The sequence below is a fragment of the Neovison vison genome, chromosome 7 (genome assembly GCF_020171115.1).
Source record: "Neovison vison isolate M4711 chromosome 7, ASM_NN_V1, whole genome shotgun sequence".
In the NCBI taxonomy this organism is placed as follows: domain Eukaryota; kingdom Metazoa; phylum Chordata; class Mammalia; order Carnivora; family Mustelidae; genus Neogale; species Neogale vison.
The window spans coordinates 179,561,256-179,582,858 of NC_058097.1; the positions used below are offsets into that span (position 1 = coordinate 179,561,256).

Sequence of the window (21,603 nt, forward strand, 5' to 3'; positions counted from 1 at the left end):
CCGGGCTATTGCCCACTGCCTGGTCTGGTGTGCTCTACCTTTCTTTTCTTCTGTGGGAACCAGCATCAGGACCTGATTTGAGGGTCTTTGTGCAGATCTGGGACAGATCTGGGTCTTTGTGCAGATCTTGGGTCTGCAGGGAAGACCAGGAAGAGTAACTGGGTTTGTAGAGCTGGTTCTCGATCCCAGTATTATCTGGATCTTCACCTGAGAGCAACCTACATTTTCTTCCTCTCTCTTAAGACTTCCCATCTGTAAAGCTTGGGCAGTCGACTCTGTCTCAGCACTCTGTTCACATTCCTGTGTCTTCTCCAATCTCTCCCCATGCCACCACCTCCACCCCAGTCCTGGGAACACAGAATGGAAGGCATCTGTGTTAGGATTAGAGGTCTGACATGATAATGAGAACCTTGCCTGATTTCTCCTCAAGAAGGTTATGACTTTTAGGAAACAAAGGACATATCTGTGTAAAGGCTCTGGTGCATGTGATGTTTTTGTGGTTACACTTGTAAATTTCATATCCAGGAGAGACGTGCTCGATGTATTTTGAGACTCTTGCAACAGAAGCTCTCAGCCCTAAATCCAACTTACAGCATTCTCAGTGAACAATCAGGACTTCCACCCATTTTTTTCTCTATCGATCTATCTATTGATCTATCATCTATCAGTCAATCATCTAATTTGATGCAAGTGCTTTCTTGCTGAAACTGACCATAGGTAGGGTGAAAGACCTTATACTCTGAATAAATTTCTCTATGGATTTAACATGCCAAAAAAAAAAAAAATCCAGGTTTGGGTGTTTTTTGGGTGGGGGGAAGGAGAGAGGAAGTATTGTTTCTGTCCTTCTTCTAGAAGGTTCAGCTAAGATCCAGGTAAAGAAAAGAACCAATACTTGGTTCTAGAACCAAGTACTAGATACATAGAAGAACAGAAGAACCCAGTACTAGATACATCGCTATTTACTTTATATACATGAAGACTCCACAAATAGAATAGCTGGTGAGTATGAGGTAACATCTTTCCATCCCCTTCCACTGCCACCATCCCCAAATGGCTCTTCTGGGGACTGCCTTATGGGAGTAGTCCTTTGATGGAAAATAGCAGGAGAAGAGTGAATAAAGGAATGCAGATGTACTCGGAACTCTTCAGCTAGGAATGAAAGGGAATGTAAATTTTAAGTGGTTGGGCCTGGAACAGTGAGCCACACCACTTTTGGGATTGTCTTTAAGTGTACCCTCTTGACCACACAGCCCCTCGCTGCCACCTGCCCCACCGTGGTCTCAGGTTCATCTCAGGCAAAATCGTCAAGAAGGCCAAGTTCACTTCCTGGAGTCACACTGGCACTAATAACAGCCCACAGCACCCCGCCCCGAACACACACACACACACACACACACACCCTCACACACATGTGCACGTGCGTGCACACACGCACACACACGCGCGCGCTCAAGTACTCGCCTGTGGGTGGTGGTGCTTCTTGAGATTGCTCCTGATTCATCTCTCAAGCTAAACATCACCAGTCTGTTCCCTCAGGGCTCTGCTCTCAGATCTGGAGCTGATAGACTAATTGGGGCTAATGTGATAATGCGCAGTAATGACATTTACTGTTTTTATCAGACATTTGCATTTTAACAGGGCCCTTGGGAAACACACAGGTGGACAACAGGGGAGGGTGGCGATGTTTGGTGGAGGCTAGGAAGCAAAGGGGCTTTTCAGCTGCCTAAATTGCACTCCCCAAACCTTCCAAACATCTGAGACCTGCCTGAGTTCCAAGACCCTCCCCAATGCACCCCTGCTCTCCCACCAAGTTTTTCACACATTCCCAAACCTCTGCATTCAGATTACATAAAGTAGGAACATAGGCAAGGAGGGAACGTTGCTTCCCCTCACCATTCCACCTGAATAGCACAGACACTTACTTCTTGTTCTATTCAGTCTTTGCCCACATACACACTTTCTTTTTTATACAAGGAACTTCTTGGTTTTGATCACAAAATCTTTGTTTCTTTGCCAAAACTCAATTTCCCTTTTCTTTCCCACAAAGGGGAGTTCTGATGAGTTAAAGAAGTCTGCATGGACCTTTGGCTCATATCAGGCCAGTGTCCAGGAAGACCCAGGAGAGAAAGTTAATGGTTAGGGGGTGGTATTTTTCCTCACCAGCAGCTGTCACTCACCTACGGGGCGGGAATGCATTTGTGACCCAGTGAAGCAGGCCCTTGGCCCAGGGGAATGGCGGTTGCCAGGGCACTTGAAATTAATGGATCCTCTCCAGGATACCCCCTTGTAGAGACTGGGACTGTATAGTTCTTGTGCACACTGTTTTCTTTAAAGATTTTTTTTAAAATTTATTAATTTGATAGACAGAGATCACAAGTAGGTAGAGAGGCAGGCAGAAAGAGAGTGGGGGAAATTGGCTCCCCACTGAGCAGAGAGCCCGATGCAGGGCTCGATCCCAGGACCCTGGGATCATGACCTGAGCCGAAGGCAGAGGCTTTAACCCACTGAACCACCCAGGCACCCCATTGTCCACACTGATTTGTTTTATTTCCAGTTTCAGCTCTTTTTCTCTCTAGTTCCTTCCTATAGGGAGTGTCAACGTAAAAAAAACCATGTTAAGTGTCAAGAAGGGACAGTCGCCAAACTATGGAAAGAACCAAGATGCCCTTCAACGGATGAATGGATAAGGAAGATGTGGTCCATATACACTATGGAGTATTATGCCTCCATCAGAAAGGACGAATATCCAACTTTTGTAGCAACATGGACGGGACTGGAAGAGATTATGCTGAGTGAAATCAGTCAAGCAGAGAGAGTCAATTATCATATGGTTTCACTCATTTGTGGAGCATAACCAATAGCATGGAGGACAAGGGGCGTTAGAGAGTAGTAGGGAATTTGGGTAAATTGGAAGGGGAGGTGAACCATGAGAGACTATGGACTCTGAAAAACAGTCTGAGGGGTCTGAAGTGGCGGGGGGGGTGGGAGGTTGGGGTACCAGGTGGTGGGTATTATAGAGGGCACAGCTTGCATGGAGCACTGGGTGTGGTGAAAAAATAATGAATACTGTTTTTCTGAAAATAAATAAATTGGGAAAAAAAAAAAAAAAAAAAGAAGGGATAAAGAAGCTGGGTGATCCTCCAACTGGATCGTCAGACCTTGAGGGTTGACTGTTCCGCCTGAATAGCTCAGAGTGGACCCTCCCTCTCAGGACTCTTTCTTCAGATTTCCCAAAGCTCTTATCTGGAGCTGGGGTCAGGGGGAGCGTGACTTTTCCAAGTCTATCGACATTGCCAAGTGTCTCTATCAAAGACGTCATCATGGCGCCTGGGGAGAGCCCCATCAGACCCTGATACCTGCACAGCCAGGACACAGGTCTTAATACCAAAGCAGAGTTGACTAAATACAGATTAGTACACGAGACAGGTGTTTAAGAGGGCCCCCACTCCCCAGTACCATCATATATATCCTCCATGTTTGAACCTCTGCTTAGTTCGCTTCTACGTGTCTTGGGGGAGATGGTGTCTTTGGGGGGCTAGCACGGCCCTTTTCACCTGAAACAGTCTCTAAGCTGTAAAGAACAGTCACCACCAAATCAATTCCTCATCCATTAACAGGTCGTCTCTCTGTTCTTGAGACACAGGCATAACCTGGTTAGACCTGTTTTGTTTGAACACTAACGTGTGAGTTGGCCAAATGCAAATGAGCCAATGTTTGTAATCCTTTATTTTATTTTTTTAAAGAGCCCAGCAGCCAATCAGAAGAGGGGGAAGTGACTTAGGGAATTCCCGGTTGGTGGCTTATTGCTTAACATCCTACAAAATGATTTAAAATTATTGTCATATGCATTTATCTTCACTCTGATGAGGGCTCAGACGTGATAACACCCGTGGTTCCCTGTCCCCGTGGGAGCTGGTGTGCGTGCTGCCTGCTGCCCCCCCTCCATTAGCCACAGCTATTGGATTTCCCACCCAGAATCTTTAGGTAAATGAGGTAAGTCTTTTATTTTTAAACCTTCTTTGGAACCTGGAATTCAAACACCTGAGTGGAAAGGGCAGCCTGCCTTGAATCAGATGAAAATAAAACAGGCTCCCGGAGGCAGCTGGCAGGAAGTGCAGCTCGCCTCACCTGTGCTTACCTCACTGGGGCCGGTTAGAGTCTTATTTTGGGAGGCAGCTGGGCTTCTTCGGGTATTATCTGTGAATATGCTGCATTGAGTCTGGACTTCCAACCACCACGAATTTAAAGAGCTCCCTGGTTTCCCTCTCTCTGCGTGGCAAAGCCGTGTCCCCGGGTTGAGTTCTGAAACAGACAGGGACAGGTGACTTTGCGATTAACTCAGTGAAACACGGGGTTGGCTGAATAGCCATTGGGGCTCAGAACACATGTTCTCACTTTCTAGAGACGTCTTCTCTTGGTAGTTTTTCTGACTCATCGGTCAGAGAGAAAGGCAGATTTGCCTTTGGTGTAATCTGTTGTTGGAAAATGGCTGGAAACGGGTGGTGGCGTAGGCACTCACACTGGAAAAAGTGGTCAGGCAGCCCAAGGAGGCAAAGACCCTGGGGAGAGCGGAACACTTAAAAATGGCTCTTTCCAGAAAAAATGACAAAGGATTTTGCCACATTGCAAGGGGACAGACTAACCCTTCGTTTGTGCCATCATGGGCTACTAAGACCGGACAGGCGGACGTGCCTCAGCAGCACCAAATGCCTTCCAAAACAGGGACTCTTTTCATTTGTTTGACCACCAAAGGGAAGCGTCGTTGGTCTCAATGTGGGTAGAGCTGGGAACAGTGTGGACTTACCTTGGGAGTAAATAACAACATCGAGTCAGGAAAGTAACATTTTAACTGCCTGCCTTTGAGTTTTGTGGAAGGTTGTGTCTTTCTAAGATGAACTGGGAGACCCCGTGCGTCTATGTTCACAGGTGTCTCTGCTAGTCATCTGCGCTGACCTTAGTCACAGGGAGAAAGTGGGGGATTTTGGATTGAGAACTTTCCAGTGGGAGGACTAAATCAGGAATTGATTCTGCAGGCATGGGTGTGAAGACGTCTTCAGATAGAGACTTTCAGTGTGAAAAAGGGTAGACAAGAACCATAAGTGGCCACGCATTAACGCCATTGAGGTCAAGGGACATGTTGATTTCCAATAGGGAGGATGAGGTCATTAGGAAGCACTTCATAGGTAAGATGTCCCACCAGAAAAAGGCTCTTCAGAGATTTCAAGAGTAATTTTAACAGCTGTATTTGAAGTTGACAGAAGGCTTCACTTGTCCTCTTTTGGAGATGAAGCATTCTGAGACAATGAAACAAGTCATCCATTCTGTGTTCTTATAATCCCGCGTGGCGTAGGACCATCATTTCTACACCAACTGCTGATGACTGGTGTGGATGGATGTGAAAAACCATGGGAACCTGAAATGAAGGTCCCTGGGAAGTCTGTGATCACAACGGAAAAAATAGCAAATATAATGGAGACAATCCTTCTTCACGTTTTTGAAGTATTTTATAGAAGTGTTTTAAAAGAAAATAACTTGGAGGGCATGACTGTTGTAGGTTCTCTTGCATTGCTGTTCAGGATGGCGGCATTAGGCCCCTTCTAGAATGACTGGGCAGAGCAAGGAATTTGATTCAGGCCTTGTATGTATGGAAGATCGCAAATTAAATTCTATTTGTCCTTTCGTGTTAGAAAGCATCTGTTTGTTAAATTCAAACAACAGGTTTTTGATCATTTTTCTCCATTTTTTAATATATTGTAAGCTCCCCCAAACAGAAATGTCTTGGATCTTTCTGGACCTCTGAGAAGCCCTATATTCACACTTAATGGTTCCATGCCCTTTCGGCCCCCATTAAATTACCTCTTTCAATATCTTTTTGACCCTTGAGACGCTGAGACAAAAAGGAAATTGCGAGGTTAAAATATTTACTCAACTGTATTCAATTAGCTAATTGGAAAGTGGAAGAAACTCAGATTGGGTCCCAGGTCAGAATGTGAGTGCTTTGGGCCAAAGTTCACTTCTAGGAAGTAGAATTTAGCTTTCTGGACTCTTGTAATGTTTTATGTTCTTCTCATTCTCCCCCTGCTCCGCAAATTATAATTTTAGCTCTGGGCTGTATCCTTTAGACCACCTCTGCTCAATGCCAAAGCATCAGGCACAGACAGAAAAGGTTAAACAAATCATTTGGAAGCCCTGCACTCTGTTCCCCTTTCTCCAGGTGGAGGCCTCTCTACCCCCTTTCCAACAGATATGATTTTCAGAGAACCCTGCGTGGTGGGGTGTGGGGGGAATACCAAGAAAGTCATGGCAGAACCGGCTAATACATTTGAGGAGTAACGCTACGGTTGTAGGAAACCAAATGTGAACTTGGAACTTGATACCGGTGACAACTTTTGGTGGCTGTTTCAGCCCATTTCCCTAGTTTGAGATCTCTTTCTGATAAAACTGAAGTGATAGTCATTCCTGCTTGGGTGGGGCTCTGGTCAGGAGGCATGGAGTCCACTGTGGGCTCTGTGTTTAGAGACTGCGCGTTGCCACCCTGGTTTGTTACCGGGTAACTGATGCCGCGTCAAGGCTTTCAGCTTGAGTAAACTGAGTCTGCGGTAGGGAGTTGCCTTCCGAAGACAGAGGGAGGATGTCAGGCACAATCTTGCCAGTGTTGTCTTAAATCTGTTGCCGAACAATGGAAGAGATGAGGACGATAATAAATTCTATTTAGTGTTTTTTTGTCTTATTTTTAGTAATATGATTTTAAATAATATGATCTGTTTTAAGATGCAGGTGACTGGGCTCTCGCTAGACATAGGTGCCTATCATGTTCGTTTCTTTTGATGGGGTTTTAAAAGACCAAGTTACTGGGGTGTGCAGGGAACAAATAATGCAGTGGGGATATTGGCTCCCACAGCAGCTGATATTAGGGTGAGGCGTATGTTCAAGCGAAATGGCATTAATGTCAGATTCTGAGAGGTGCTAGAGTAGAAATTTCTATGGATCCCTCAGAGTTATTTGATATAAAATGTATCGGGCTGCAGAGGGGAAGAAAAAAAAAAGATATTTCTTCAAGAATCTTCCCCCAAAGAATTTCAGACTTTTGGAATGATGGGAGTGGAGTGTGCATAAGGCAGTCCACCACTCTCCCAGTCAGGAGACCTGGCAGTCAGGAGACCTGGTTTTCTAGTCCTGGCAAAGCCGGGTGCCCAGGGCAGCACACCCCACCTCTCTGGGCTTTAGTTCCTTCGTCCAGACAAAGGCATTTGAACCTGATTACTTGTAAGATCTGTTTCCACCTTCAGATTCTGATGCTGGGAGAAGGCAGGTAAGCCTAGCAGTCAGCAAGCAGGTGTGGCTTGAGTCTGCAGCAGCTGAGAAAGGCTGGGGGATACCCTGGTAAGGATGATACAGGCAAGAAGGTCAGTGGGAGCCCTTCCTTAAGGTCTTCGGAACTTAGCTGAAGGGATCTCCCCGGGGGAGGTACGAAGCCCAGATTCCTGGAATCTTCATTAAGGGTGTCAGCGTCTGCTTGCGTGACAACGTCTCATCTCTATCAGTGTGCCTCGGGCATCCGAGGTGGGTGGGGGTGTGCAAGTGGACCAGAGCATGTGGCCACGGGGCGCTCTGATGCTGTCTTCTGTAGGACACCAGAGTAGCCCGCTGAAAACATTCGGGCACCCAGAGGAGCCCACTCCGTTTGTGGGGTGCTGATCAGCTTGCTTGACTGGCTGCCCAGCGATGATTGGCCAGAGATGGACTCCCATCTCCTAGAGGGGAACCGAGACACAAGCAGAAGGGGAGCATGGCTGGCCCAGCTGCTGGACAGCCCCCCCCCCCCGGAGACTTGGTGTTCTCAGAGGGCCTCAGCCTGAATCTGAAGTAACCAGACCTTGCAACAGGGTCAGACAGAGTGGCCCATTTAAGGAGACTCTAGGGGGGTTAATTGGTCTTGTCTTGAAAGAGACACCCTGTAAAATATTCCTTTGAAAATTCATTTCGCTAGCACCTAACCATATTCTGTCTTCGGTTTGTTTTGTGGGCTGGGCGCCCTGTTCTGGTTCATTGGATTCACGTTATCTCTCCTCTTCCTAGCTTCCTGCACGCCCAGACCCTTAGAGCCTCCTTCACTGTCTTTCTTAGAAGCATCTTCATCATTATTTAGAGTATCTACCTATTTATTTAAAACACGTTTTCTGAGGAAAACAAAGACAAAAAATAAAAAGGAACCTAAATACTTATCATAATATTTTTAGACACCTCCTCATTAACCCCATTATTTTACCATAGCTGCTTATTTTTACTTTTGTCTGACCTCATCTAGATGCCCACTTTTTTTTTGAAGTTGTTGTGATTGTGGTGACCTTAAAATTACATCTTTTGTCACTTCCCCCTCACTCTGTGTCATGGTCACACCACAAACAATCTTGGGGGCTGGGTCTCATTGGGTCAACCATGGATAAGAGAAGTTTCTGCCAGCCTGCCTGCCCTCTCTCAACTTGATACAAACGTCTTCTAAGAGCCTATTGGGTCTTTCATGGAATACAGAGAGGGTTTTCTATGTTTTGTATATGACAATGGAGTTTGGAGAATATGGTTGTCTTGTAGAGATTATTTTGTGATCCCTCTCCGGAACCTTTGAAAATACTCCCTCAGGAGGACCAACAATAGATTCTGGTAGATGAGGTTAGTGAGGTCTGGAAGGCGAAGGCTATTTTCGGCGCAGTCCTCATGATGACCACTCACGAGATTTGTTCTGTCTTTGCAGGGGGCTTCAGACTGGGCCCCAAGTTCAGTCAAACATCCCAGCTCACCTTTTACCCGTCTTAACTCCACCAGCTGGCAGGCTGTGGGTGGAAAGATGTTGACGAACAGTAGTAGACTTTGGCCGCTTGTGTATCTGAACCAGGCAGGAGGCTATGAGATTTTGGTTACCTGGAAGCAGCTGGAATGTGTTACAGAGAATACCAGGTCTAGAGTCAGAGTACCTGGGTTCAGTTTTGACTCTGCCGCCGAGTAGCTGAGTGAGTTTGGGTGAGTTATGTAAGCTCTAGATTATAAGTTTCCTCATCTGGAAAACGAGGTTAATGGCATCTGCCCATGGCTGTTGTCAGGATTAAATTATTACAGAAAAATCTGAAAACACCCGGACAAATGCTCGTGAGTAAATAATTAGTAATCTGTAGAGTGGAAATTGAGGATAAGTCTTCAATATGGGGCGTTCTCAGAGGACCTCTTTTGGGTCAGACTGGATGCAGAATTCTGGGATTCTGTTTTTCAAGGTGATCGACGTAGGTTCTGCACTGTGACCTTGGGAAAGAAATGCGATAAGGTTTTCACTGAGGAAGACAGGCAGCAGGGACATGGGATGAACCATCTCAATGGGGGACCTCCGGATTGAGCTTGTCTTGAGCTGGCTGCAAACCACAGCCTGGGGGAGTACCACGGAAGACCTGATGTGGGCACCCAGCACGTTCCTGTCTGTGCGTTTCATGCCTGGCATGTAAGGGGCTTCCAGAAGAAACTGATTCCCCTCCAGGCAGTTCATTTGACTAATCACAACATCATATACCATTGCCCAACCTTAAAATTCTTAATAGGGTCTCCAGATGTATACTGACTACTACCCTCGGGGTTCTAGAGGCTTTGAAAAAAAATCATCAAGACACATGGGGTCTGCCTCTTGGTAAATTGTTCAAATGAAACTTGTAGTGTCTGATAGTTTGTTTTAGTCATGGGGACATGGTTTCTAGCAGTTGAACAAACAGTCCCTGCGGTTAATAAAAGAGCCAGAGTCTTTTTTTTTTTTTTTAAAGATTTATTTATTTATTTATTTGACAGAGAGAGATCACAAGCAGGCAGAGAGGCAGGCAGAGAGAGAGAGAAGGAAGCAGGCTCCCGGCTGAGCAGAGAGCCTGATACGGGGCTCGATCCCAGGACCCTGGGATCATGACCTGAGCTGAAGGCAGCGGCTTAACCCACTGAGCCACCCAGGTGCCCCTTAAAGAGCCAGATTCTAACCTAGGATCCAAGAGACTCCTTGTGTCCATAGAAAAAATTCAGGGAGTTGGTGAACTTGGATGTGTAAGAGAATGATGTTTTTATTCTTAATAACCTAACTAAAATTTAACATTTTCTCTCAATATAAATATAGGCAAAATCTAGGATAGTATTAGCTGTGACTGACTGTCCCCAAGAGAGATTAACAGACATTTTCGTATCACATTATGCCTGTTGCTGATGTCTCAAAATATCAATGTTCATTACTACTTTGATTTCCTGGACGTTATTTGAGCTGCACTAGATATTCTTGTTTAATGTTTAATAAAGAAGCACCTATATTATTATGATTTTACACATTAATTTTAAGAAGTACACTCATAATCGTATTTCAATATAAACTTCCTTTCTAATCTTATAATTTTAATTTGTCATTTAAAAGCATTATTTTGGGAAGGGGTCCATAGGTCTCAGCAGACTGAAAAATGGGTTCATGTATATAATTAAAAGTCAAAGAACCTGGGGCTCCTGGGTGGCTTAGTGGGTTAAAGCCTCTGCCTTCAGCTCAGGTCATGATCTCAGGGTCCTGGGATCGAGCCCCACATCAGGCTTTCTCCTCAGCAGGGAGCCTGCTTCCCCCTCTCTCTCTGCCTGCCTCCCTGCCTACTTGTGATCTCTCTCTGTCAAATAAATAAATAAAATCTTTAAAAAAAAAAAGTCGAGGAACCCTTAATTTATATCATTCTCTTGCATGGGGCCATTGAAATGATTTGTGAATGATGTCAGCTAATAGATGGTCTCTGTTAAAACAAGGGTATATGTTCTTCCCACTCATTGTTTTTGCCTATGGGTGGCTCTGGAGTTGTGGAGGGATCTTGGCATAATGGAGATAATGATTAATAATAATTAATAATGATAATAATAATAGTAATAACAGCTAGCGTTTGCTGGGTGCCTGCTGTAAGCCAAGTGTTATGATAGGCATGTTCAATGTCATATTTTGTTTAATACTATCACCTACTTCAGGAGGTCATTTATGGGGCAAAGACAAAAGATTCCCCCCTGCTCCCCATGGTGGCAGAGTGTTGCTGCAGATAAAGGGAAGGGATGGGACTGACCCCCTGGACAGGGTCAGTGTCCTGGATATCAAACCCATGCGGTAGCACAGGGCTCCACGCTTAGAAAGGTCTTGGGCATGGTTTAATGCTCTGCTATTGTGGTCTTGAAATTCTTAAAAAAAAGCTTTTGAATGCGGGATACCGAGCCCTGTGAATTACAAAGCTTGGTCCATTCCTGCGTGTGATGAAGTTGTAATGTGTAACAGCTCCTGATACTGGGAAGCTGGGAATCTGCTTGGAGATCCCCCTTACTCATCTAGCTGACCTTTGGTGAAAAGCTGAAGGATGCTGTACTTTCTGAGTTGGTGAATTTTGTGATTTTTTTTTTTTTTAATATAAAGATTTCTTTCCTCCAAAACAACGGGAGGAAAGGCTGAATAACCGGCTGGAAGGTACCTGGTTCCTTGGAAAGTCTTTCTGGTAGGGAGTTGCTTACCTTCCTATGATTTTTTTCATTTCTTATTCTCCAGGGTGTTTACTACATACACAGGGAGCTAGGAGAAGCAGAGCAAAGCGTGTTACTGGAAGGGAAAGTGAGACCGGGTGCGATGAGAGTCTATCATTCTTGTTAAGAGGGTGATGTGCATGAACTTGGCCTTCTTGGCTATTGTCACTTAATGATTATCTGTGCAGAAAGAAGACCCTATTTCTTCTAAAGAGGAGATCCTCTAATCTATGTGGAAATTCAGATAGTAGTTGCTTCTCAAGTTCAAAGATGCTCATGGACTAAGCCTTGTGAGATTCCGTCTGCATTCTATTGCTATGTTTTTACAAACTGTTCCAGGGTCGTGGACATGGTGGAAGAAGGGGGGTTGGAGCTTTCCTAGATCTGTTGGTCAGAGTGATGGAATTCAGGCTCCCAAATGACACTTCCACAGTCTGTCTGTCCCCGGTGTGATATCTACAACACGGCACAGCAGGTCTGTCATCAGGATCCCTGTGTGACGGCTCAGATGTCCAGGCTCTTCTAAAGGAGCCATAACTTCCCCTTAACTTCTCAACAGGTTTTTTTTTTTCCTTGTTATTATTACTGCTCTTTTATCATGGCTAATAAGTCTGAGGTGGCTTCAAGCAGCCGAGCCCAGCCCCTGAGTCAATCTGGGGCTTTCAACAAGAAGTCAGACTAAAGTTTTCACAGGTGGGTTGGAGTGGCCATGATCTGCTCTTTCTATAACGCTGGGACGGTTGGACACCTAAAGGAAGTTTTACTGTCGGGCACAAGGAGGAGAGGTATGATTCCTACTCACATTTAGGGAAAAAAAAACAATGGGAGCCATTCTAAAAGAATCTCAGTTCCCAAAACGGAAGTGTGAGGTTCTAAAAGACATCCTCTTCCACTTCAGAAATACAAGGATCCATTTTCAGTGACAGAGAACGATGTTGCATTTCCTGTCATTTCCATCCTCCCCAACTCCCCAGGACATTCATTGTAATATATCCAGTCCCTTTACTAGCTCTGTGTCCCTGGTTAAGTCACTTAACCTCTTGGGCCTCATCTGTAAAATGGGGATAATATGAGTACCCGTGTCCGGGAGTATGGCAAGGATTCAATGAGATCATTCCTGTAAAGCCTAGCTCAATCAATTCCTAGCACACTGGGGATGCTCCAAGAATAGAAACTATCATCGCTGTCGTAGTTTTGGTTGTTATTTTGCCATTAGTCCGTGAGATGCCCTGTAGCTGCTATTGATGTTTCTTTGGCTGGAACATCTTGATTTTTTCTTGGAAAGAAATTTCAATCTCGAAATGGTCAAATCCATTGTTCCAGGCCCTCCCAGCCCCTCCCTGGCTCCAGTCCCCACCTCTTACCTCTCTCCACCCTTCCCGCATTCCTGCACAGTTGGTCTTGTTTATTTTTCAGTCAATGGAGGGTGTCGTTAAATCTCTTATTTTTCTGGCTGCCCAGTTTGGTTCTGAGGCTCTCCACTCCCTGCCCTGCTCACTACAAGAATGCCGGGGATTGCCCAGCCAGCCATATCCCTCCTCTGTCGGAACACCCTGTTCTTCACGCTCCTTGAGAAGCGGTGTTTCGGAGGCCTCCCCTGGCTGCCATGACTCCCCCATTAAGCCAGTGGTCTGGTGGTAACGAAGACCCGACGGCTGAGAGAAAGCCGGGGGAAGGTGGCAATCTAGCGGGGCATGGCACATTGCGATGTCCTGCGCTTTCTTCTCAGGGCTTACAAAGCGGTGTCAGGAGGCTTTCTCTGACTGTGTGTCTCTTGAAGGCTGCGTGATGATACCATTGCTTAATTAGTGTTGTTGTGATCTGCATTGGAGTGATTTGTTTAGCACTTTGTGGCCCTTTTTGGCTTGAGCTCATCATGTGATATTGACAAACCAATGAGAAAGGGAGTGTGGTGATGCTTGAGTTAACGCAGAAATCATACCCTGAACCCGGACATCTCAAGTCCTTTCTACCTGGGACGTGGGATCTCAAGTCACTTGGCAGGACATGAGCGAGTCTACACAGCCCACCTTCAAGGTAGGTATGGCTAGCCTCGTTTCACCGATGGAAAAACTGGTCCAGGGACCAGAAGTTTTCAAATTATGCCTGCTGCACAGGGCTGGACGTAGGAAGTCTGTGGGAGAGGCTGGATGGGGACTCGGCACAGCACGCTAAGTCTCTGCTCTAGGTTACCTGTAGACCACACCTACTCCCTGGGCCGTGTTGACTTTCGGAAGTCAACCATTGGGAAGGGTGTGGTTTGGGTTTTGATCATATCCCGGCAGTCCCTTCTCTGCCCCTGTTGATCTGATTCATGAGCTTAACCTAGGCTGACTGGAGCCTGGCCATGTCGTTCTGCAGATCTTGGACACCCCTCAGTGCCCTCACAGGACCAGCCAATGGAAAAGTACAGTGTCTTCTGGCTTCCTGGCCCTGCCAGCTCTGGCGGGTCAATTCGATACCTCCTTTTCTTCTGAGGGAGTGGGAAGGTAGCATCCAAACTGAAAGCACAGGTTTTTCTTCGGTTTTTATAGGAAAAACAAATTGGCATGAATGCTTAGCCGAACCAGCTCAGGCTGTTTGGGCAGATGCCTTTCTTTGCTTTTTTCTGTTTATTTTCCAACAAATCAATGCTTAACTGCGTTGTTATTGGAGCAGAGCAACAGGTGCAAAAAAATAACTCTGCTGCCAACTCAAATGAAAAGGTAGGGCTTATACCCTCTGGGAGGTATTCAGAAGATAACAGAAGACCCTGCCAGCAACTGAATTAACAGCTCTGTTTAAGGTGGGTTTTGTGTTAACAACCTGCTCCCTACCCTCCCACACATAAACACGCCATTGTCTCGGGGAGAGACAATCAGCCACCCAGACAACTAACTACTTTATACTGCCCTGAGTGGAGACTGGTTTTGGCTGAGGCTGCTTTGTGAAACTCAGGGCATGATCCTGGCCGCCAACTCGACAGCTCAGTAAAGGTTTCCTGTGAAGGCAAGGCCCTGGGGTTACCGGACAAAAGAGGACCTGCTTTTCGACATAGTCACAGTTCTTTCCAAGGCTGGTTGCTTCCAAATTCCAACAGGTGGCCTGGCCCCCTCCGGGCAAGCTTCACTCTGTACGCAGCAGGAGGTGGGGAATGAGCTCAGAAGACTTTGGAAAGAGCCACCATTGTTTGGGAAGCGGTGCCTTTGCTGAATTAGTCCCATCAGGGCAAGCAGCTCTGTGTTTTGTTCATCGTTGTGTCCCCTGCCCCTAGCAGACTGCCCAGCATCTGGTAGACATTGAATAAATATATAGTAACTGGAGGGGATAAATGAATATTTATATTAGCAAGACAAGCACGTCTCCTTGACCCTTTCTCTCCACTGAAGGCTAAGACGTCAATTTTTCTGGGGTATGAGGCCTGCAATCCAGCGGGGCTAAGTCATCTTTTGAAGGTCTAAGATGGGGGCGGGATTGGGTAAGGGGTGTCTTGGCCAGGTATGAGATTCTCTGCATGGAAGTGATGGTCGTAGAAATCCTTGGCAAATGCTGTGTTCTGAGGCCAGGTTTGCTCACTCAGCGATCAGAGTCTGGTACTTGTGAGTAACCCAGCGCTGGTGAATTTCACGGATCGGTGGTACTGAGCCCCGGGAGCTGATCTATTTCAAGTTGACGAATAATACATCGACGGAGTCTCCACAGCTGGTTTGGAGCTCCCATTCTCTGGATGGGATGTGTTGTCTCTGGCTTTACATGGATTTCCATTCATAGGTGTTTCCTTCAAGGATACTATCTCCTGGAGTCGGTTATCTTCTTGTGAACATCGAGGGAAAACGAGAAGGTGAGGTTCTCAACCATGAGAATGCTTGAGGATTGGTTAAGGGAGGTTCTAAAAAATGAAGATTCTGGTTCAGAGGTTTGGGGTAGGACCCCAGGAAACCTGACGTTTTGCCCCTCCTTGGGTGATGATGATGGTGGTGGTGGTCTATAGATCAAACCTTGAGAAGCCCTGTATGGCCTCTTCAGCCTGGATGGAAATGAAGCATCCTGGGAATCTTGGGTGCTCCTGTCTCCGTATCTGTGCCTTTCCAAAGACCTATAGAGACCTAAGAGTGTACAGGACGCAAGGCCTCTTTCTCTTCTCCTATTCATTTTCCTCTCTATTTTATGATTACTTGGTTTTAGACTAGAGAAGGGGGATTAGCAGGGAGACAGCGATGTGGGGAAAATGGTGAATTCATTACTGCATTGCCAAACAGAGGTCCAGAATGGCCCTGCTGGTCGCAGTCTGGTTCCTGCTTCACCTGTCAATGAAGAGGGACAGTGGGGCTCTTCCCAGTGTCACTGTAGGGGAATAAGCCACGCCCATGCTAAGAGAGAGGGCAAGAATAAAATCTCTGAGGCTTTCTCTCATAGGTTGGAATAAACTTACATCTCGTAATCCTGACTCCACTACAAAATTTTCTTTAGATTTCAATCCAACTTGGATGTAAGAGAGATTTCTTAAAGATCCATGAGGTAGGGGTCAATGATCTGTAGAGATGGTCTTCAGAGTGCCCAGCACCCCCCAGAATATATGCAAAGCAAGGTACAGATGAGTGTAGATGAGAGCCCCAGTGTCAAAAGGCTCTATGACCTTTTAGAGTCAAGCTTGCCTCGTTCTTCTTAGTTTGCCACATCTGAAAGGGACTGATAAAGGCCCTGAAAGTCATGTAAGGCGATCTTGTCTTTGGATCGACTTTGGTGCCTGCCCTCTGTCAGTATCTGCGTCTCGTCTGGGTCTGGCACCAAGAATGATAATGATCGCATAACATGTATATTTCCAGATGGCTTACCGTCAGGAAAGTGTATCTATCATGGATCAACACTTGGCTTCCCTACACGACATCATCACTCATGAAAACGCTTGAAAGCCCAGGAATAATACTTCAGATGTTGCTCCTGGGAACATGAAATGTCTGTTTCAAAACACATTATGAGGGTATGAAATTACCTGTGATGTAATCCCGAGAGGATCAAATGCATTCCCTAAGCTTGATTCACATCTTGATTCATTTGGAAAGCATGAATTATTGCCTGTCTTAATCCAGTTAAATTTCACATGTTTGTGGATTTTCTTTTCTCCTCTTTGTGAGTAGTTCTTCTGAAATGATAGTCATATTGAAACAGGAAGTCAGCATGCTGTTGCAATATCCTTAGGGCAAATACTGTGAATTCACCTGCTGGTAACTTTGATTAAGGCCTGAGAATGGTCTGTATATCGCTGTCATCACAAAAGTAATTATTTAAAATGCCTAATTGCTCCTCTGGCTTGAGGAGTAAAAATACCCACAAGATAGCCAATTCTGTGGCAGTTCAGGGATGATGTGGTTGAGTGAATAAAGGAGTCAGGAGGAAGGCAGACCGTGACTTTGACTCATAGTCCTCTGAGCCTGGTGACAGGGAATGCAGGCCAAGCCTTGCTTAAGATCTGCTCTGTGACCCTGATTGCTCCCAGTGTATTTTCACCTTCACAGCAAACACCAGGCTTTCTGTCCTGAGGTCTAATTCAGCTGAAGAAAATAATTATGGGTAGTTTATTTCCAAAATATAAAATAAAAATAACTTTGAGTCATAGGAAAAGTATTTATATTATGTATGTATGCATGGTATATATGTTCATATATATGTGTGTACATATACTGTACATATACAGAGATCTATTCTAATGGCTAAAGGAGTATCACGGCCTAGCTTTTAAGCCACTAACGCATTCCTACCTGCTCATATCATGAAGTGGCGAAATGAAGGCAACTTTCTATTCTTTCATTCTGAAGGCTCGCTCTGATACATTGCCAAGAGAGATGACTTCAGGTTGATCTGACAAAGAGGGAAGAGGGGCTCAACCAGGATCCCAGCATAATTGAATGATCCAGAGAGTTTTATAATTTTGGAGAAGCTTGGTAAAGGTGTGAGGCCCCAGATGGCCCAGGGAGAAGGCTATGACTATGTATGGACAGCAGGTGGGGGTGAGGATGGGCTGAAGGCGACTTTGTACTCTGGCAAAGGATCCCCTTCTCAGCAGAAAGTGGCTCATTTCCCACGGTTTGTTGCTAGACAGTCCGAGTTTGAAATCTCTTCTAGTTCTAATTCTTGTTAAGCTGTGGGACCTTGAACAAGTCACCTGGCCTCTCTGAGCCTTAGATAGGCCATCTGTTTAATGATATCAGACCTTACAGAGCTATTGTGGGTATTAACTGAGATAATGCATGTAAAACTCAGCACAGAGCTCACACATCTTAAGTGTTCAATAAACCCCAGCTTCCATAGTATAGTTATTACATATGTATGTGTGTATGTACGTATGTATTTTTATAGCTTAAAGCGTCCAGTCCTTCACACCACGAAGCAAAAGGCATACCTCCCTCCCGACCCAAGCTGGTTGTGTTTGTCTCTGCTGGCAGGTTCTCTCTGTATATTTAAGAAGAGAGAGCGGCCGAGCAGTCCTTGGCCTTGTCAGGGGCCCTGAGATGGGCAGAACCTTCTAGGTTCTGGGGTGAATGGCTCCAGCAACCTGCCAGAGTCTCAGGGGTGCCTCCTTCCCACTGCTTTTCTGTCCCTGTGAGCTGGAATCCCAGCTTTGCAGTGACGGAGGGCTCCTTGTGCTAAGGGAACCTGGAGGACAGAGAAGCTCTCTGGCCACCCTCTGCCAGGAACCCCCATTTTAGACCTGTTGCTGTCCTTTGCACCTGCAAACCAGATGACAGTCCGATGCGGAGGCCGGAACACAGAGCCTGTGGGGCTGTGGCCTCCCATGGTTCCTGGCAGTCCCAAGCATGGTGTGTCTGCTGAGAGGAAGGGGAGCAGGGGGAATGGCTGTTAGTCCCTGAGCAAGGACCATGCCCAGAGGACCATAGCACGGCTTCTGTGAGCCGGGGCCAAGAGGGGCGGTTCACAGCTGAGCCTAACAGCATTTCCACACAGAGGCCCCAGACGAGGGGTGGGGAGGCAGGAGGTCCAACATAGACTTGACTGTGCCAGCTAAAGCTAGAATTGCAAAACATTGTGTAGATGGTAGAAGTTCCAGGCCTTGCTTGAAAAAACTTGGCTGTCAATTTCGTCCTTGGAGATTCAATAAAATCCTAGTAATAACACAATAAATAAATAATAATAATAATAATTATAAAAACCAGCTAACATTCCCCAAGTCCTTACTACGTGTTGAACACTTTTCTGAGGATTTTATAGGCATCGTCTCATTTTGTCTTTCAACAACCCTTTTCATATCATCTCCAGTTTATAAATGAGAAAATTAGGGCCCAGAGAAACTGAATAACTTGTCCAAACTTGCCCTTTTAGCAAATTGGCAAAGCCAGAATGTGAATTGTGTTTGTCTGACCCCAGAGCCTGGTGCTCCCAACAATTGCACTCTCCAATCTCGGAAGGGTCTACCCTGACCCCAAGACTGTCCTTGAAGCCAACCAGCACACTTTAAAGAGAAACTCACGGGCAGAACTTCTGACGCGTGGGGGGCACTTGTCACGCACAAGCTAATATGTGAGAACTTTACAAACATTTTCACTTTCCCCACACATCAGCACCATGTCCCCCCACTTTTTGTCATATAGGGAAACTGAAGCTTTAGAGAAAATAGTACTTCCTGGAGGTCAACACAACCTGCCAAGGTTCAGAATGAAGATTTCAACCCCAGGCACCTGGGTGGCTCAGTCACTAAGGGTCTGCCTTCAGCTCAGGTCATGATCTGGGGGTCCTGGGATTAAGCCCCGCATCAGGCTCCCTGCTCAGCGGGAAGCCTGCTTCTCCCGCTCATTCCCACTGCTTGTGTTTCCTCTTTCATGTGTCTCTCTCTGTCAAATAAATAAATAGAATCTTAAAAAAAAAAAAAAAAGATTTCAACCCTTACCATCAGAGGCATGAGCTCTTCCTCTTAACGAGCCATTCTTGAGAGGAGGAGCAATGCGAGGCGAGGTCTGGAGCTCCCCACACCTTGACTATATAAGGGACATTCGGTCTCTGTGGCTAGGCTCCACCATCTCCCATTTGCGTCCCTGAGCAGAAGCCAAAGTGTGAGACTCTTAAACTTCAGGGCCAGGCCAGGTGCTGGGTCACCCCGTCAACCCTTTGGCTCCCCCACTTTCCCCACCCCCACCACCCACCCCATCCTCTGCGTTGGGGTCAAGCTGGTATTACATGGGAACTCAGGCTTTGTCGGAAGCCTGGAGGAGGACTGGCCACGAGGAGGGTGGCGCGTCTCTGTGTGAGTGTTGCAGACGTGGTCCAAGTCCTTATCGACTAGGGCTCTGTGGGGATTGTGTTTAACCTGCAGCTTTGAAGTGGTGGGGGGAGCAGGAAGTGGCCTGTCTCTCCCCCCAGAACATGGGCTGTGGCTGCCCCAGCACACGGCAGTGCTGTCTCTCTGCAAAAATGCCTTTGGGATTGGCCAAACTCTAGCGGCTCATCATCTGTAGGGGAGTTGATGCCTAAGGTCAAATAGGTCCTGATTGGAAGCCTGGCGTGAGAGGTAGGCGTTGGTGCAGTCTACTGGCCGCGGGCATGCTTCCCCCTTTACAAATGAAGAGCAGGCTTCTGTCTCCAAAAGTGTTGGTCTTAGAAACTGCAGTGCAGATCGGGGCCTCTGGCTGGCTCGGTTGGAAGAGCATGTGGTTCTCAATCTCCAGGTTGTGAGTTTGAACCCCGTGTTGGGTGTAGAGATTACTTAAAAATAATTTTAAAAAATCTTTAAGAAGAAAGAAAGAGAGGAAGGAAGGAAAGAAAGAAAGAGAGAAAATGAAGGAAAGAAGAGAGGGAGGGAGGGAGAAAGAAGGGAAATGCAGTGCAGAGGGTGAGGTCCTAGCTGAGTGTGGTACTGGGGACCAGTCGCTGGGGCACAGAGTCAAATACCATTCTCCCTGATGCCTCTTGTGAAGGGAGGGAGGGGTAAGAGAATGCAGATGGAAAAAAACCTCTGGATAATCCACATTTCATTTCACTTTGGGTTTGAAAGAAGTTTCTGCTCTGTTCCCAGAACGCACAGCACCTAGGAAGAGACAAAGGTGGCCCGGATGCCCCTGCATTTTCTTCACCACCACTTACCAAGCAATTATTCTTTATTTGTACCAAGCACTACATGGGGCGGGGGCTTTAAAGCTCCTTATCTTTTTTAACCCTCTAGCAAACCTCTGTGGTAGGTCCTAATGCCAGGCCGGGCCTCCCAGGAGAGGCTCTAGCAGCTCAGAAAAGTTAGGGGACAGCCCAAGGTCACCACACCAGCATGATCAAAGCCTGCAGCCACCACAGACTCCCTTTCTCCGGGGTGGGGGGGGGTGATTTGGCCCCAGGGACGTTTTGGGGGGAGGGGCCTGGCAGGGGTTGTGTCTAGCTTGCAGTGGCTAGAGTCTGGGGAGACAGTTACCATCCCGCCATGTGCAGGACAGCCATGGAGCCCTCGCAGCCCAGGATGTCAGTTTCACAGACGCTGAGAAAGTCGGCTTCTCACCCTGAGCACGAGGCCAGGGTCATTGCCAGAATTCCCCCTTGAGCTAGAGATGAAGAGACGAGGGTTCTTTTCTCTGCTTGCTTTTGATTCAAAAGGTGGAATCGTTCTTATTGAGGCTCCGAATTTACTTCTTCCAGTCTTGGGAACAAGCTAAATGTGGTGGAGAAACCCCTTCAGAATTGATGTTTAAAGAAAGGGAAAGAAACTAATTTTTGCTGGAGGACACGTGTGCCGTGCTGGACTAGCCAGCTCTCTTTCAAACCAGTAGGTTATTCATCCTTCAAAACAGGACATCGACCTTCCCCTCCATACCCCATTGAAGGCCAGAGAAGAAACTCATTTTGGAAAGGTTATCTTGTTCAAGGTCATGTGGTGTATGGATGGGACGTCTGCTCTCTGCCTGTATCTAAGTGATGCTTTTTTCTTCAAGAAACAATAAAATCTACTCTGATGGTAAACTGGGAAGCTTACAGAGGAGCATTAAAAAATCCCCCTACTTTGTAATTAAAAGGATCGCTTTTTATATCCCATAAAGTAATCCCTACGTGTCATAGAAAGTGTACTTTAGTATATGGGAGTGT

The 21,603-nt window shown here is 46.4% G+C and overlaps 1 protein-coding gene across 4 annotated transcripts in view; it reads left to right on the plus strand.

The window, feature by feature from the left end:
- Positions 1-3,792: 3,792 nt before the first annotated feature.
- EHF (ETS homologous factor) overlaps positions 3,793-21,603 on the plus strand; it is a 42,189-nt gene continuing 24,378 nt past the window's right edge. Inside the window, exon 1 of one of the 4 annotated variants that reach the window (XM_044259063.1) lies at positions 3,793-3,993. Coding sequence is in view for 2 of the 4 variants with exons in the window: in XM_044259062.1 (XP_044114997.1) it covers positions 13,555-13,584 (30 nt within the window). In the remaining 2 variants the exon portion in view is untranslated. Of the gene's footprint in view, positions 3,994-13,526; positions 13,585-15,296; positions 15,368-21,603 lie in introns of those variants that run through there. The other 3 variants (XM_044259062.1, XM_044259061.1, XM_044259064.1) reach the window with 3 other exon arrangements.